The sequence below is a fragment of the Crocodylus porosus genome, unplaced genomic scaffold (assembly GCF_001723895.1).
Source record: "Crocodylus porosus isolate Cpor-Errol unplaced genomic scaffold, CroPor_comp1, whole genome shotgun sequence".
In the NCBI taxonomy this organism is placed as follows: Eukaryota; Metazoa; Chordata; order Crocodylia; family Crocodylidae; genus Crocodylus; species Crocodylus porosus.
The window spans coordinates 37,411,618-37,429,005 of NW_017728949.1; the positions used below are offsets into that span (position 1 = coordinate 37,411,618).

Genomic DNA, 17,388 nt, shown 5'->3' on the forward strand with positions numbered 1-17,388 from the left:
TGCCTGGCTCCACAGCTCCAGCATCAGCTCCATGCTGGTGGCGACTGCATGTGCACGTTGGGGCGTGCTGCGCTGTCCTGCTGTCTGCCCCAAGGTGGGCGCGCAGTCGCCACTAGCATGGAGCTGATGCCGGAGCTGTGGAGCCCGGCACAGCTGTTTGTAGACTGCCCGCTGCTTGCTGCAGCTGCCCAGAGCCCAGGCTGGCTACAAACAGCTGCGCCGGGCTCCAGAGCCCAGTCATCAGCTCTGTGCCAGGAGTGGGGGAGAGACCAGGGTTGTGCTGCCTCAGAGCCCTCCCCCACCGCCTGCTCCAAGGTGCGCGTGGACGTGCCGGTACAGAGCTGATGCTGGGGCTCCACAGTCCAGCGCAGCTGTTTGCAGCCTCTGGCTGCAGCTGGCCCCGGCTCTGGGTAGCCGTTGCCAGCCGGGAGCCTGGGCTGTTCCTGGCAGGCAGCTGGGAGGGTGTAGGCCCTGCTGGGAGCAGTCCAGGCTCCATCGCTGGCAGCAGCTACCCAGAGCTGGGACTGACCGTGGCGTGCTGAACAAAATGGCCTTGTATGCTATGCTCGGCACGTGTGCTTGGGGTTGCCGACCCCTGATATAAACTATTTTGTCATAATTTAGCAAGTTTTTCTTTACCTCAAGTCATAGAGGCTTGTGCTTTTGGTATCATTTGATGCTGTCAGGGATGCACTGGGGTGCTCCGTGCCTGAGAATGAGGTAAGGCGAGCTGCCAATCACCGGGACAGCCCAGCTGCCGGTTGCTAGCAGTTCCCTTCTGGCAGCCGCAGAAGCAGGAGCTCTGCAGCTGAGCTGAGCCTGAATTGGTAGTGGCAGCCTTGTGGTGCTGACTGGCTGTGATGATGCCGGGGATGAGAGCCCCTTGACGAGAGGTAGGGTTGGAGGCCCTGGTGGGGGGGCTCAGTATTTATGTTATGAGCAGGAGGCTCTGTGTTTTATGTTGAAGCCAGGTGGCTTGCGTTGCATTACAGTTACACCGGAGGACCGGGTGAGGCTGTAGGGGTGAGAGGAGGCCTCACAGGAGCTCCCCAGCAGCTTGGGGGTTCCCGGTGCCCAGCAGGGGCACAGTGCCACAGCAGGCACAGCATAAGGAGTGCCAGGAGGGCGCTCGCTGAATGGGGGTTGTAGCCCCAGCCGCGAGAGGCGCGGCACAGGCCCCAGAGTGGGGCAGGCTGTGATTGATGAAGACCTAGTAGGGTCGGGGAGGCCAGGTAAGGCTCCGGCTGCCTGAGCCTAATTCGATAACAAGCACGGTGAGCGCAGCAAAGGACCCCAAGCGGGGCCGCAAGCGCGGAGAGTGTGGCAGAGACCCCAAGAGGGGCGCCGGTGATGTGCCAGGCCCGGGGGCGGCGGCGACGTGCCAGGCCCGGGGGGAGAGCACCTGAGGGGCAGGGGACCGTACAACGTCTCGTGGAACAGCTGCGAGGCTTGGGGCGTGCTAAAGGGGAGGTTTGGAGGCACGCATACCCCTTAAGGGAGGGGCGCACAGAGGCACCCCATTTGGAGTAGGGGCAAGAACACACATACCATTCACCAGGGGGATAAAGGCAGCCTCCCATACAAACCTATTTATTATCAAAGTCGTGGCGGGTGAGATTCTGAGGGTGCTGAGTCCACCGTGAGTGACGGTAGGGGCCGCTAGGGAGTTCACGGTCGCTCCTAGGCCCCACTCCCTCACAGATGCCATGGAGTTAATTTCCCATTAATGGTAGAACATGGCTATAGAGCTGGTTCTATGGCGACCCAAAATCCTGCAAGTGTGCATCTTGGATATTTGCCTAAAATGTGTGCAACTAATGTAACGTAATCATTGTTGATTTCTCTTTTTTCCACTAAAATATTTTTTTTCTTTAAAACTTCTTTTTGAAAGAAATTTGGGACGAGACAAAAGTGACTTTATTTGGCTGAGATTTTTAAAAATTTTACTTAAATGCTTGGGGTGGGGGAAAGAAATCTTTCCTTTATTTTAAGAAAATATTTTACACTTGAGCCTTAAGCTTCAAGAAAATAAACAATTAGATTACCCAAGATAAGCTTGAAGAAGATTGACCAAGTAGTTTAAAAAACAATGAACTTTTAAATAAGAAATTCTGCATATTTTCAGTATAATTTGAAATGTCCATAGTTGTTAACTTGGTGCTGCTTGGGAAATCCATGAGCCAAAAAAGGTAGGAAGAGGATCTTGAGTTTCCAGTGTGCCAGATGGCATAAGGTAATGCTTACCTTTTTAGCACTATTTTAGCAAGAGAATCTCTGTGAACAAGTCATGCTAGTGGCATTCTGGGTTTTTTCCCCCCTTTTTACCTGTTTCTTGTTTCTTCTTCCATAGTCATGCTCCCCAATTTTTGAAGCCAAAGCTTGTTAAAATAGCACCTAGAATTTTGGAACCTCAGGAAGGTAGGTTAATGCAAGATTGGCCAGCCCCACTTCTGATGAAAATTGGTCCTTGACACAGAATTTTCTGCAGTTTTTATCTTTCTGTAAGATAAAAATGGAAGGTATGACTTGGGCCCAGATGCCTGTGTTCTCTTTCTGTTCCTCATGACCTGCTGTATATTTTTGGGCAGCAGTAGAGGTATTTATTTGTCACAAACTTCATTGATGACTTCACCAGCTTCGTTGCTTAACCCTTGCATCTGAAAAGATGCATATTTTTGTCCAAGTGGAATTTATAGAATGTCTAATAAAGTTCATCTGTGAACTAAATATTCTTTGTATTCACACTCTGATTGTTGTCAGAGCGTACGTGACACTCCACTGTTTTACTCTTTTTTTTTTTTTATAGCTTCCTAGCTGTGTTTTGCTCCACATAGTGAATTCTGGATCATGTTGACACATTTTCTTATGCCTACTTCATTTTTTTAGATCTTGTAGAATTCATATGCGTTACTTTTTATGTCATTTTTGAATTCCCATTAGTAGTATCTTTTTGGGTTTTTTGAAGATATCTTGCTGAGGTTCTTGTCTAAGACCTGTATATTGCTATAGTTGTTTCTGTTATACTGCATTTTGTCACCTTTTAGGTGTCAAGCTGGAGTTTTTGCAAGTTTTGGACTCTGTTCAGCTTATGTCAGAATTCTTCCTTCCTCTGTATTTAATCTCACTGTGTGTGAACTTTGTATTTTGTTTAAATTAGTATTGTTCCTTAAGCTTCAGAATTACTGTTCTCTGTTTCCTTCCACTATAGCTGAATCCAACATTGCTGAATAAATTACTATGTTTTCTTTTAAATGTTTAGGCTTATTTCTGTCAGTTGTCTTCCACTGAGGAGTGTGTAATGTTTTACCTGGTTTGGTTTGTAATTTTATTCCGGCCCCACGTCTTCTTCCCAAGATGTATCAGTTTTTTCTTTTAAGTTTTTGTTCAGAAATTTTAGACAGTTTATCATATCAATAGGAAATAGTTGGCGATAGTAGTCAGTTTTAATGCAGTGCCATTATGTGTTATTCAGGAGCAGTGATAGTTTATTTCAGTTCCTTTATTCTTTATTTTTTATTTTACTTGAGGAGAAGTAAGCTTGACTTAATGTATCTGCAGTCTATTCCAGTGATGGATGCTTTCCTTATGAGGAATACCGGTAAATGGATCTTTTGGAAGACTTTCTTTAGCTACTAATAAATATAATCCATTAGCATTCTGTTAACTTTTGGGTTGCGTCAGTTTGCTTTGTCAGCATTATAGCTTTCCTTGCATGGTTTTTTTTAAAATCACATTTCTGCCTAAAGTGATAACAGGAATCAAAAAGGCACACAACATCTCTCTCATGGCCAAGCAGCTACAAAATATAAGCGAGGATTTGGGAAGCTTTGCCTTATTGTTATCAGGGAAAGTGCTGTATGCAGTGTTGGTGTTTTATGTGCATTGGTACAGAAGGAGAGAGAAATCAATAGCAGGGCAGGAACATCTGCAAAGAGAAAGGAATGATTCAGTAGGGCAGGAGATAGTAATTAAAAGGATTTCTGGCTCAAGTAGCCAATTAGTGTCTAAAGCAGTGATTCTCAGCCAGGGTGCTGGGCCACCCTGCTGTACTGACAGATCTTTTAAAGGCTGCTTTGTGAAGTGTTGGAAGATAAGCAGATAAACTAAGCAGATAAGCATGAGCTCAGGCTTATCCCTACCTGGGATGATCCCCCATCCCCACTGCCAGGCCTCTGCAGGGAGATAATTTCAAAAACTAATTTATAGATTGCAATGTTTAAGTGCCACTTAGTTTACAGAAGCTGTGAAGGGGTGCCTGAAGTCCAAAAACGTTGAAAACTGCTGGTCTAAAGCAGGAGTTCTCAACCTTTGGCCCGCAGGCCAGATGCGGCCTGCGAAGCTGTGGCATCTGGCCTGCGGGGCTTCCCATGGGTTGGGAAATTTTCCCTTTTTTACGGTAGCCATAAATATGGCTGCCCTTCCCCCTGGCTTCCTGGTTGGAGCCAGGGTGTGCCCCCTTCCCCCTGCAGGGCTGGGTTGGGGCTGGGCCACACCCCTTTCCCCCCTTTGGGGCTAGGCCACCCCCCCCAGTCAGGCAAGTTCTTCCCCCCCTGCTTCTCCTCCCCCTGCTCCCCCATTGTGTGGGACCAGACTACCCTCTGCTCCCCCTCTGCATGGCCAGTTGCTGTCTGCATTGGTTCTGGCTGCTAGATCAGAACCACCATTCAGGCAGCACCTGGTCCGACAACAGCCCATCTGGACCACTGGGAAAAAAGGTTGAGTACCACTGGTGTAAAGCAACCACTATTAATGCATTGTTTCTCTTAGAATGCCATTGGAAACAGGATGTGAGGGAGTAAAGCAGAAATGTCCTAACTTGCATGTTACATAGTAGTTTAATCTTAGGTGTTGCTTCATCCATTTTCCTTAGATCCTTTGCATTTTATGTGTCTTCAGTCTGACTATATTAAATGCATGGAGATAATGTGGTAACATATTATTTTGAATACAATATCGAAGTAATGGTCTTCTGAGTCCTGGTAGTGTGAATATGAGATCCTGTAAAATGTGGACTGGCACACTAGGTTTATTCACCTTTTTCCTGTTACACATGACTGATCAAGATATATGTTTCAGTTTTGTTGAGTACCCTCCAGCAGCTGAATAAGAGCATTTAACCTGTGTATTTTGTATATGTTTGGGAGGTTGTGTTTTGTTTCATACATTGAAATAATAAAAATTGAGCTCTGTGGGAGCCATGGAACTTAAGGCTAAATTAAACTAGGTAACTTTCAGCTTTTTAATGATTTAAGAAAATAAATTGGTGATTAAAGAAAAATTGCTTGTAACTAAGTTGTATTTTTTTCAAGCCTATCTACTCATCTGGTATTTTAGTCAAAGGTTGGGTTATCTGGTGAGCTCTGCTAGTCTCCAGTAAGTGAGTGCAAAACTGTTTTGGCTCAAACCAAATCTTGCTCTAATGGAGCTTGGTAATTGGTTCTACACAATTGACATTTCAACTTCTTTTGTTCCAGATCTGTGAAAATTAACTGGAGTAGAATGGAAGCTTCAGTAATATTGCCCATCCTGAAGAAAAAATTAGCCTTCCTTTCAGGTACTGTTTCTGTGGGGTTTTTTGCCTTTTTTTCTTATACAATTAGTTTCTCTTTGTACAGTTTAGATAGGACTTGAGTAGTTTTTGCTGTCTTCCAGTTTTACATTAAAACTTAGTTTAAAAGCAACAGTAAAATATCTTTTAATTTGGTAGCAAAACCAAGTTCACATGCAGGCTGTCACCATTACTTCTTGGCAGGCCAGTTTTTATTCTAGCCTGTAACTTGATTAAAATGACCTATGTGTAGTTGGAATCGTGATATTTCACTCCTTGTGTAATAAAATGTGGTAATTTATCAAGAGTGAAAGAATAACCTTTTAAGTGGCATGTAAGTAATTGATTCTGAAATGTGAGGCTTCAGAACTTCAGAAAGTTTGTATCCCTTCCTTTTTTGAATTACATTATATTGACAGCCCTTAATGTAGTGAATGGTAGAAGTGAGTACAATGGTTTACTTTTTTCCCCAAGTGTTCTCAAATGTAAGTAAATAAAAATAAAGTGTTCCATTTAGTTTCAAGCACTAAATTATGATGCTGTAACAAAGCATCAAAAAAAGTTGTGCTATGGAAGCATCCTGTGAAAATGTTCCTTAATGTTCTTTCCATACATTGAGGTCCCAAGGTCTGAGAACTGTAACTCACGTGAAGACACCTGATAATTAGCATGTTTGGACTCACTTTGTTCTTGTCCAACCTCCATCTCATTTTTCCTTCCACACCTGTATTGTGCTTTTGAAGGTTTGTTCTTCTCAGACAGACAGGACATCAGGCTTTATGATTTTTTTTAAGGTTGTTGTCAATAGCTGTTGATGAATTACTTTAGTTGGTGCATCCATCTTTTTGTTCTTCCTATCTTTTCCTCTTGAATTTCTTATTAGGATAGTATCTCCATGGGCCAAATTCAGAGCTGACAAATGCTTGTATAAATGACATATTGGTAAATTATTGCAAATGAGATGAACTATTGTTTAAGCAGAAAAAAACAACAGAACTATGTATGATAAACATGAAGGGAACCGATTTGTATTTCAACCATCTTAGGCTTTCTTCCCGTCCAAGTCGTGTTCCACACATTAAAATATATTAGTGCAGAATGGTGTAGTTTATATAACATGAATCTGTCCTGAATTTTAAGATTGGTTACAAATCTGAGACACTCAGCACAATGTTATTAGCTCAAAGCATGTCTTCTCTGTAAGATTAAGGTATTTTGCTGATTACTCTGATGTCCAGAATCATAACCTGAGTTGGGATCGCCATTCCTAAAGGTATTGAAGATGTAGTGAGGGATTTGCTGAGCTAGAAATAATGCTGTCAGGATGATTTGTTTTTTAATAAACACCTCTCAAAAGGGAGTAAAAAAAAGAATGTTACATAGTTATTACACACAAAAATCTGATTTTTCATTTTCAGATTTGTGGATAAATAACTTCTTTTGTACAGCATGCTAATGTTTATAGAGTACCATGGATGTATTCTATGAAGGCTTCTGAGATTTCCTACCTGATAATTTTAATAGGTGTCTACACGTGACCCAAGAGGCGAGCTACTCCTATGTGCAGTATCTTTTTTTTATACTTCCAACCAGAACAATTCATAGAACAGAGTTTGTGGGAACTAGAAAACAGTTCTTAGTTTTCCTGAGTTTGAGTGATTTAACTAAACAAAGGAAGTTTTTTGATGATTTTCAATGACAGGATGTTTGTCTGTCCTGAATTTTAGTATTAAAAATATGTATGAAAATAACTTATGCATGCAAAATAACTTTTTTTGATCTTTCTCAGTAAAAAAATAACTCAGTTTGAAGTCACTGAAATGCTGAGAAAATCAATAGCACGTCTAATTTATTGCAATCTTTTGTGAAAATGTCAATAAATACTGTATTTACTCAAATCCAAGATGAGGTTTATTTCTCCCTCCCCCCTTCCAGTTCAGCTGTGGTGGGGGAGAACCCCTTTGTCTGGAATTCAAGTAAAAGGTGGGGAGGTGGCAGGGCTACAGCTGCTACTACCCACTCCCACCCTGCTGTCACTTACCCGCAGTTGCAGTTCTGGCTCCAGCCTGGGGCACAGAGGATGTATCGGCACTGGCTTTCGCCTTGGGTGGGGGGCAGGCACCAGGGGAGACAGGTGACCAGGAGTGTGGAAGGGCAGGGGTCAGGCTGCTTGCTTCTCCCGCGCACCTTCCCCTCACATCTGCTTGCCTCTCTGCCACTCCTTTCCCAGTGGTGGAGGCAATGAATTTTAAGACAATCCTCCAATATACGTGGAGGATTGTAACACATTTATTAATTGTCTGTGTATAACATCTAATTATTGTGGGTCATCTTAAATTCAAAGTAATCTTAGATTGAGTATAAATACAGTAAATAACATTTTCAATTTGAGTGAATGCTGTTTGAATCCAGGTATTTATTCAAAAAATTCAACAGCCTGGGATATCTAACACAAAGCAGACATAAACGGATTTCAGGCGCCAAATCTACTGCACTGTTAACTTCAGGGTCTTTTAACTCTTATGTAAATAAAGCATTAACAATTAACTAATATTGTTGTGCTTGTGTGCGTATGTAGGAGAATTTAAGAAAAACACTGAGAAAATTTTACCTCAGTTCATTTGTTATCTAACAAGCCTTCTCATATGTTATAAACACACTGAAGCCTGTCATTTGACAACTTTAAAACAACACTGATAATTTTTAAAGCTTGCTGATAGTGACAGTTATTTTTACTGAGGTATCTGTCACTAGCTCAATTTGGAAATTTTGTAAAAAAAACTAAAAAAAACATTTTAAGACTAGTTTGTCTTATGTTTCTAAAAGGAATTCATCCTTTGCACCATGTCTGTTTTCTAAATACAAGAGCAAACTGAAAATAAAATGTTAGTAAATATTGTTTCTCAAAACGTTCAGCTGTTCTACAAAGAAATTCTTAAAACAGTGACCAAAATTTAAGGGAGATGAGTTGCAAAGGATGGAGCAAAGCTAGTTTGAATTGTAAATCTGCCTGTTGTAATCATTATAGTAGCCAGTGAGAATTCAATGATTTTTCTAAAGAAAAATGCAATACAGGTAGAAAAGTTTGATTTTTTTTTCAGTTATTTAAGGTTGGGACTTTCCACCTGATGATGTAAAGAACTAATTTAGATTACCTAGATTTTAAATCAATCCACCATAGAAGACTGAGCTTGAATTTTGAGAAGGAAGAGAAAGAAGGCTTTGGAAATTATCTGATTCGGAGTCAGGAATGGAGGGAGTCATTATCCATATTAACGCTGCCTGGAAGTCAAGGTGAATGTAAATATTGTGAGGGACACAGAAATGGCTATAAATAACCTAAATGAAAACATAGTGCAAGCTTGGAACATGTTGACCTTTATGTCAAGATAACAGAGATATAATGAAGAAGGTGATATTTTCCTTGGTGGGGTAGTGGGAGGGGGAAGGCAGAGAATAGAAGTGATATTTTTGCATAAGTAGGTAGCTGTGGTTTATGTAAGAAGCACGATTTCAAGGAAATCCTTGCTGTAACATCGTGTTACCTTGACAGGCAGCAGAAATCTTGCCTTTCTTTCTCTGGAGGTTGCATGTGACAGACTGATATATTGCAGTTCTGTAACCTTGAACTACAAAGAATCCTCTATTCTTTAGCTTTCTTCTTATTGGTTCCTAGTTGGTGTAGTAATGGTGACAGATGACTGTGGTTTCTGTGGTACAGGGGAAGAAGTGTAATAGGCTTGGATGAAGGGGTTTCCTCCTTTGGCTAAAATTCCTTTTAAATAGAGCCTCCACAAGTATTACAGGGTTCCTTTTTTCCATCTCTTGTACAGGCAACCGTTAGCTTAAGTTTCTGCTCTTCAGGATATTTCGGGTCTTTTCAGCCCCAGTTCTGTTCTGTTTTTTAGGTTCTTATCCATGTACATGACAATATGTCCTCGATCAGTCAGTCTGCTAATTTTCCTGTGGTGCATCATTATAAGATGTGTACTTGCTGTTCGAATTTAGCCCTCATGAATCTTGGCTCAGAATCCATTCCCTGGCATCAGCTTCTGTAAATGGGGCATGCTTCTTGTTTGTGTGCTGGCTGCTTGCTTGGAACTAAATTGACTCATTTGACTTCTTGGAAGAAAATCTTTGTGGGTGTGCTGGATATGGAACACCATATATATATTTTTTTTAACATCTTTAAGAAGTACTCCTTCCCTTGCCCCATTTTTGGCCTTTTGTTCTTGTTTTCGAGAGCGGTTTTATAAAGACAATGGTCCGTGCAATGGATGTGGCCTTTGAAGTTTTGCATCAGATCCAGAAACAAACTATTTTCCTTCTGTTTGTTGAATTGAATGCATTTGTAAGCACTACAGCAAGAGAAGGGAAAACCATACTTATTTTTGGGGGGTGCCCAAGACAAAAAGGTAAGAGAACAGCTTTTGAACAGTGTAAAGCCACTTCCTTCTTTTTTTCCCTTCTCTTTCTACCTCTCTTCTTTGTTGTTGCTGAGTTTTCAGTAGTCTCTCCTATTTAAGAAAAGATGAAATGAAAGCAGTCTAGCTGCAATTTCTGTTGCCCTAACTAATTTAATGGCTTTGAGGAAAAAAAAAAAAGCACAGGTTCTTAACTATTACTATAATTACAGTAATGATGCATTGTGTAAACAGCCACATTCTTTTTGTTACTAGGTCACTTGAATCTATATTTTATTTTAGGAAACCTTATCTTAGCCTTTTTCAGCAGATAACACCTGATATTTATATCTGTAGATATTTTATGTGCATTTAACTTAAATCACTTTACTTCTGTAAAGATGTACTCTCTGTTTGTAATGGCTTTATGGACCAATTAGTTAAAACTCAAGTTCCATCTGGATCAACTACTTTTATGAAGCAAAAGACTGATGATTTAATTTTTAAAATTTTTTTGAGTAATATCTCTCCAGAAAAATTGCTTGCTTAAAGATTTCAGAAAATATCCTCCTCCTTCCTCCAAAATGAAGTTGAAATGATCTCATAAAATTAAGTTTTACCAGAAATGAAAGCCAGTAGACTTCTTTGTAAAAAAAAAAAAAAAAAACCAAAGAAGGTGAAAAAAACGAAAACATGCTACTTGAAGTAATGGCAAAAAAGGGGGCATGTATTACCATTTGTTCTGAAATTGATTAACAGAAATGTGGAGTATTTAAAAAAATTTGAAAGTATAAAAAGATAATATTTATAAGACCATTTTGTTGCAATTTAGCAGTCTATTAAATTAACTTGTAAATACTACTGTGGTTTATTTCAGTCCAGTTCAGATAAATTATCATGTATTATAAAGAGTGATGCTGTTTCCCCAAACCATGACCACTGACATGAAAAGATCTAAATCCAAAATTCTAAAATTTTCTGCAACTGTTGCAGTTGTATGTATAATGGTAAATTGCTAGAATGGGACACAAAGCATTCACAAGACTTTTCCTGTTCTGTCAATAAGTTTCAGTGGCATATTACAGGAGCTTAGATATAGGACTGATGCAAAGGATTTGAGGGACAGGACTGTGTTCAAGGGCAGTGACCAGGTAAGAAAACGCATCCCTTTCCAGCTACAAATGGTGTCAGTGTGGCTGGGATTTCTGTTTCAGGGCTGTTTTGTACTAGGAGATGGTTTTGTGGGGGGTTTTTGTCCATCTCAATCTGGTAGATTACTGCAATAAAAATTGTTTTCACTGATTTCACAAACTGTCCAAATGTCCTGTTACTTCAGATTGCGGTGCATGGTGGGAACTTTGTCCTTCCTTTGCCTCTGTTTATTGCCTTCCCTCATTTGTGAATGGGTCTACTAAGACTATCTTCTTGATTCAGCTTTTCCACTAAGGGTAGGGTTCGGCATAGCAGCAGCAAAAACTGACAAGAAGCTATGTGTACTACTTGTGTGAAATTCCCAGGTCACACGTTGTGCAGGTTGCACATAGCGGAAGCAGCCCCACCAGAATCTCTCTGGCAATGCAGGCTGCACAGGTGGCACTCAGACTCCCCATCACACAACAGCAGGAAAGGCAGTCACATGCAGCCCATGGGCCTCCCTGGACTATAAACCCCCTACAGTGAAGGATCATTAAACCTTGACTGCCAGCTATTAACATGGAAGTTGTTTAGATTTGGCCGTCTGTTCTGCAAATGAGTCAGTTTTTCTAGGTTAGCTGGTAATAAAGCAACAGAGGAGGATTTGATTTGCCAGGGGATTTGATGAATAACTGAGACAGGGAAATAAATGTAATTCTGTATTCTTTTGTCTGCATCTCGATGTTTCCTGTGTTCACTAAAGGAAAAAACAGTGAGTTTTGTACCCTTAAAAAAAGCCTACATGTCTCTCTACCATCCACTATTGTGTCCCCAGAGAGGTACTATAAAACCAGAGTGCTTGTAATGCTGGAGCTCTGGGGAAACGAAACATACATGTTGGACACCATGGCTACGGACAGATAAACTGATTTGTGTGTAATAAGTGATCAGAAACTGGTTTAAACTTGTAACAGAACAGACATTCAGTGCACATAAACCAGTTTCAAAATGGGTGAAACCAGTTTGAGATAAACCTGGTTGAATGTAGTATCAGACTTAACTGATTGAGTCAAAGGGAGCGATCCTAGATGCACAAGCTTGAGGCTATTCCATCTTGGAGGAAAGACAGCAAAAGGGCTTAGCAGCCCCCTTGGCTCTCCAGGGAACTGACGGTCCTCCTGCATCTAAAAAGACAGATCTACAAAGGATGGAGGACAGGATCCGCCTCCGAGGAGGAATACTCTGCACTGGTCCGGACCTGCAGGGAACAAACCAGGAAAGCCAGGGATGCCATGGAACTCCAACAGGCCACAAGTATCAAGGACAATAAAAAGTCCCTTTTTAGATATGTGGAGAGCCAGAAGAAAATCAAGGGCAACATTGGACCCCTGATAAGCCAAAAGGGAGAACTGATGACCAATGCCCAGAAAAAAGCCAACTTGCTAAATGGGTACTTTGCATCAGTCTTTCACAACTCCCATGGGATGCCCCTGCCCACTAGGGGACAGGGATGCCTAAGCAAGCATGGTTCCTTGCCCTCCATCAGTGCTGACCTTGTGAAGAAACAGCTTTTGAGAGGCTGGGCACCTTCAAGTCAGCTGGCCCTGATAATTTACGCCCCAGGGTACTCAAGGAGCTGGCAGTCTTCATAGCTCAGTTGCTGGCACAGATCTTCGAGAGCTCCTGGTGCTCTGGTGAAGTGCCTGATGATTGGAAGAAGGCCAATGTGGTGCCTATCTTCAAGAAAGGGAGGAAAGTGAATCCAGCAAACTACTGGCCCATCAGCCTGACCTCTGTCCTGGGGAAGGTCTTAGAAAAAATCATCAAGGAGGCTCTTCTCAACAGACTGGCTGATGGCAAGACCCTGAGGGACAGCCAGCACGGGTTTGTTGCGGGTAGGTCATGCCTGAGTTATCTCATTTTATGACCAGATGACCTATCACCTGGACAAGGGAGAAAAGATTGATATCATATATCTCAACTTTAAAAAAGCCTTCGATCTATATCCCATGATCACCTTTTGGCAAAACTGGCTAACTGTGGCCTCGGGTCCACCATGATCCGCTGGCTGGGGAATTGTCTCTGTGGTCAGACCCAGAGAGTGGTAGTTGATGGAAGTCAATCGTCATGGTGCCCTGTGACCAGTGGGGTCCCTCAAGGCTCTGTCCTTGGACCTATTTTGTTCAACCTCTTAATGAGGTGGACATTGGAGTCAGAAGTGGACTGGCCAAGTTTGCTGATGATACCAAACTTTGGGGTAAAGCATCCACACCTGAGGATGGGGGTAATCCAGGCTGACCTTGATAGGCTTAGTAAATGGGTGGACAAGAACCTGATGGTGTTTAACACCGAAAAATGCAAGGTTCTCCACCTTGGGAGGAAAAACCTGCAGCATGTCTATAGGCTTGGCAGTGCTACGCTGACTAGCACTACAGACGAGAGCGACTTGAGGGTCAGGATTGTCAACAAGATTAACATGAGCCTTCAATGTGATGCTGCAGCCAGTAAAGCAAGCAAAATGCTGGCTTGCATCCATAGATGCTTCTCAAGCAAATCCCAGGACATCATTCTCCCATTGTACTCAGCTTTGGTGAGGCTGCAGCTGGAGTGCTGTGTCCAGTTTTGGGCTCCACAATTCAAGAAGGATGTGGAGAAACTTGAGAGACTCCAGAGGACAGCCACGCGCATGCTCAGAGGTCAGGAAAACAGATTACGATAACAGGCTGAGAGCCATGGGGCTCTTCAGCCTGGAAAAGCGCAGGCTCAGGGGTGATCTGATGGCCACCTATAAATTTATAAGGGGTGTTCACCAGGACCTGAGGGAACGTTTGTTCACCAGCGTGCCCCAAGGGATTACAAGGTCAAATGGTTATAAACTCCTTACAAGACCGTTTCAAGAACTTCTTTACTGTCCACTTGCAAACCGGTTCACTCTCTGCAGGTTAGATTAACCTGCAAAGACTGAATAAATTCAGGCTCAGGCTTTTGAATGTCTTTCCCTAGCCCAAGGGAAGCTTGAAGTACGTGGGTCCAGAATGTTGGTGCAGCCTGATGGGTATTTGGTAGGAGGAGCTTTAGCTTACTCTTAAAAGATTGTGTATTTTCCATAGATCTTCAGAATTGTTCATGTTTTCCTTTATGGTAGTCTCAGAACCAGAACCTGTGTCTTGGGCATGGCATTTACTTGTACGTGAGAAATGTTTTGTATAGCTCGGTGTTACATAGTACAGACTGTGGGATGTAAAAAGTTACATGGGGACTAAGTGCAGTCACCCCCCTATTTCAACCACTCTTGTACCCCCTGTACTTCAGCTACTGCTTCTGTCACAACTGATTCTTTTATGGTCCTATCCCCCCCGCCCAACACACTCATTTTGGTTACTGCAGTAACTTTCCCTGCCAGTGATTGCTGCCAGCATGGCAAGTGACAGCAAGTAAAGTGACAGTGGTGGCTGAAGGCGGGGGCATGCCTGCTGTGATTTGTGCTCTGGAGTGGCCATGCTGTACCTATATGGTAGCCATCTGCAGCTTTTAAACCAAAATATGTCTTAATACAGTTATCTTTATAGCAGTTTGCTGCTCAAGAAACATGTATTTTGAAAGAGTGTAACTAATGTGTATTTTTACCTTAAAAACATATCAGGTCCTTGCAATGACTTTTTTTTTTCCTAAATAGGAGGGAAGGACAGACGAAGTGGCCTCATTCTGACAATTCCATTATGCCTTGAACAGACTAATATGGATGAGTTGAGTGTTACTCTAGACTATCTGCTAAGCATTCCAAGGTGACTCTAAAGGTGTTCTCTTAAAAGCGCTACATATTTTTATTTTACCTTCTTTTAAAAATGCATTGTATGCAGACTGTAGTATAATTGGAAATCTCATTTCATTTTATTAGAATACAGCATAATAATTAAAAAGTGCATGTACTGAAAGGTATATGGCCTTTTATTCTGCCAGGCCTTTTTTTGCCCTCTACCCTTTTCTTTCACCATTACGTTGCTTGAATACATGCAATAATGTTTTTCTTTATGATCACATGTGTATAATATTGTATAAACTAACCAGTCGCTAACATTTAACTCCGTAATTAAAACCTAGTAGTTGCAGTTGTTGAAGCTAAAACAAGTTCCTACCTTTCTCTGCTATCCTCCTTGTTCATAAAGTCCCTGATTAAGTGTGCACTTAACTTTTAAGCATACATAGAGTCCTATTGAGGGTAATGGGGTTACTCAAATGTTTTAAAGCAGGGCTGTCAAACATTTGGCCTGCAGGGTGGATCCAGCCAGTGGAAGTTAGTCATTTGGCCTGCTGGCCTTCTTGCCACAGCTGCCAGCAGTAGAGGAACCTGTATGTTGGTGCCAGCAATGAAAGAGTTAATGCCACCTCCGTTCAACCTCAGTGGTTCTGGCAGCTTTGGTTCTGTAGGCTAGATCTGCAGGTGGTTTGTCCAGCCCACAAAGAGTCCCACAGTCTGGACCCACCCCACCGGGCCAAATGAGTTTGACACTCTCTCTTTAAAGTTAAGAACATACCATATTACTTTGCTTAACTTGGTACAGATCTAGTAGAATCTAAAATTCTGTCACTTGCTATGGGCCTAACAATAAAATCATCAACTTCATGGGACTTTTGCCTTGTGGAACACCTGCTCATTGATCTGACAGATTTCATTTATCATTTGTTTGATTGTATCGTAAGATAAAGAAACTATAAATGATTTGGCAAGTCACCTGCAGATCATTATCCTTTTATATTTTTGATTTCACCTCTGCCCCCAAATTAATATTCACTACTTTTTATTATTATTATTATTAAATGAGTTTTGAACTTTTCAAAATTATGGATACTCCACTTGTATCAATCATGTAAGTATCCTCATTGACTTCAGCACTTGGTTCTGATAGTTAAAAAAAAATGTAGGTACAGTTATTCTAATAAGCACTAATCATTTTGTTGTCTAGGTATTACCTGATTTTATTTAATGCAACAGTTCACACCAAGCACTACTTTTCCCATGTAGAAATTGTGACATGCAGTTGGAAAAATGCTTGACTTTTTTTCATCTGTCTGCTGATGTGAACGTTTTGCAGAAAAGTGACCTCTTTTTATGCAAGCAGGGAAAACAGCCTGATTTTTGTGTTGTTTTATAGTAGGAAATGTTTTACTGCTTCAGACTCTTTTTGCTTAAATGTTTTGAGGAAAATAGCACTAGAAGGGCCCATAGTCCAGTCCAGTCCCTTGCATTCACAGGCAGTCGTTTTACCCAAGGAATTTCCAAAATTTCCACCGTAGACTTGTCCACATGATTACGCGGCAAGATACCCAAAACACCAAGAATTCCCTATACCAGTAGTTTTCAACTTTTGTCATTTGTGGACCCTTTTGGAAATCTCAAATGGAGGTCACAAACCTCTTTGGAAACTCTGAATGGAGGTGCAGACATACCCCTTTGAATTGTAAGTTGTGGCATACTTTGATTGATCAAAGTCATCTTTTGCAGACCCCTTAGACATAGCCTGTAGACCCTCATGTGTCTCCAGACCACAGGTTGAAAATCACTGCCCTGTAGCATGCTTTGTCAGGGGTGTCCAAACTGTGGCAAATGTGCCACAAGTGTCATGGGAAACCTCTGTGTGGCATGCAGCAGATTAAGAAGGGAGCATGGAGCACAGTGGCAGATAGAACAGAGGGGGAAGGGATCAGAGTGGCACTTTGTGGCATGCCTGTCAAAAATGTTGTCCCTCATTGCTGTGAGTAAAAGCATGTGGGAGATGGGCACTGCTAATGACTTGCCACTGCAGTAACAGGAAAGTAAGTATTTGACTAATATATGCCTAAAAAGTCCTAAGAAAAGAACTGTGCCCCAAAAGGAAGGAGGAAGACCAAAAAGCCCACAGTCCTTTCAGTATGATCCACAGGAAAAAATTCCCTCCTAATCGCAAATTTGGCAGTCAGTATGCCCCTGAGTAGAAAGTCTTCTAGCCAGGTCTCTCTAATTTTTTTCTTTAAAGAATTGTCAAGAATATCAGTACATCCTAGTCGAAAACTTTCAGTCATAGCTGTGGCCAGGTTCATAGATTTCATAGACATTAGGGCTGGAAGGGACCTCGGGAGATCATCGAGTCCAGCCCCCTGCCCAAAGGGCAGGAAGTCATCTGGGGTCATAGGATCCCAGCAAGATAAGCATCCAATTTGCTCTTGAAGGCGTTCAATGTAGGTGCTTGAACCACCTCCGATGGCAGGCTGTTCCAGACCTTGGGGGCTCGGACAGTAAAGAAATTCTTCCTTATGTCCAGCCTG

General features: G+C 41.9%; 1 protein-coding gene across 5 annotated transcripts in view; it reads left to right on the plus strand.

Moving 5' to 3' along the window:
- Window positions 1-17,388, plus strand: part of SESTD1 (SEC14 and spectrin domain containing 1) — a 116,553-nt gene that overhangs the window by 23,698 nt on the left and 75,467 nt on the right. For all 5 annotated transcript variants that reach the window (XM_019554109.1, XM_019554111.1, XM_019554112.1 and 2 more), the window contains 2 exons: window positions 5,475-5,554; window positions 14,762-14,870. In XM_019554109.1, the coding sequence (XP_019409654.1) occupies window positions 5,500-5,554; window positions 14,762-14,870 (164 nt within the window). In that variant the 5' untranslated portion in view covers window positions 5,475-5,499. The remainder of the gene's footprint in view (window positions 1-5,474; window positions 5,555-14,761; window positions 14,871-17,388) is intronic.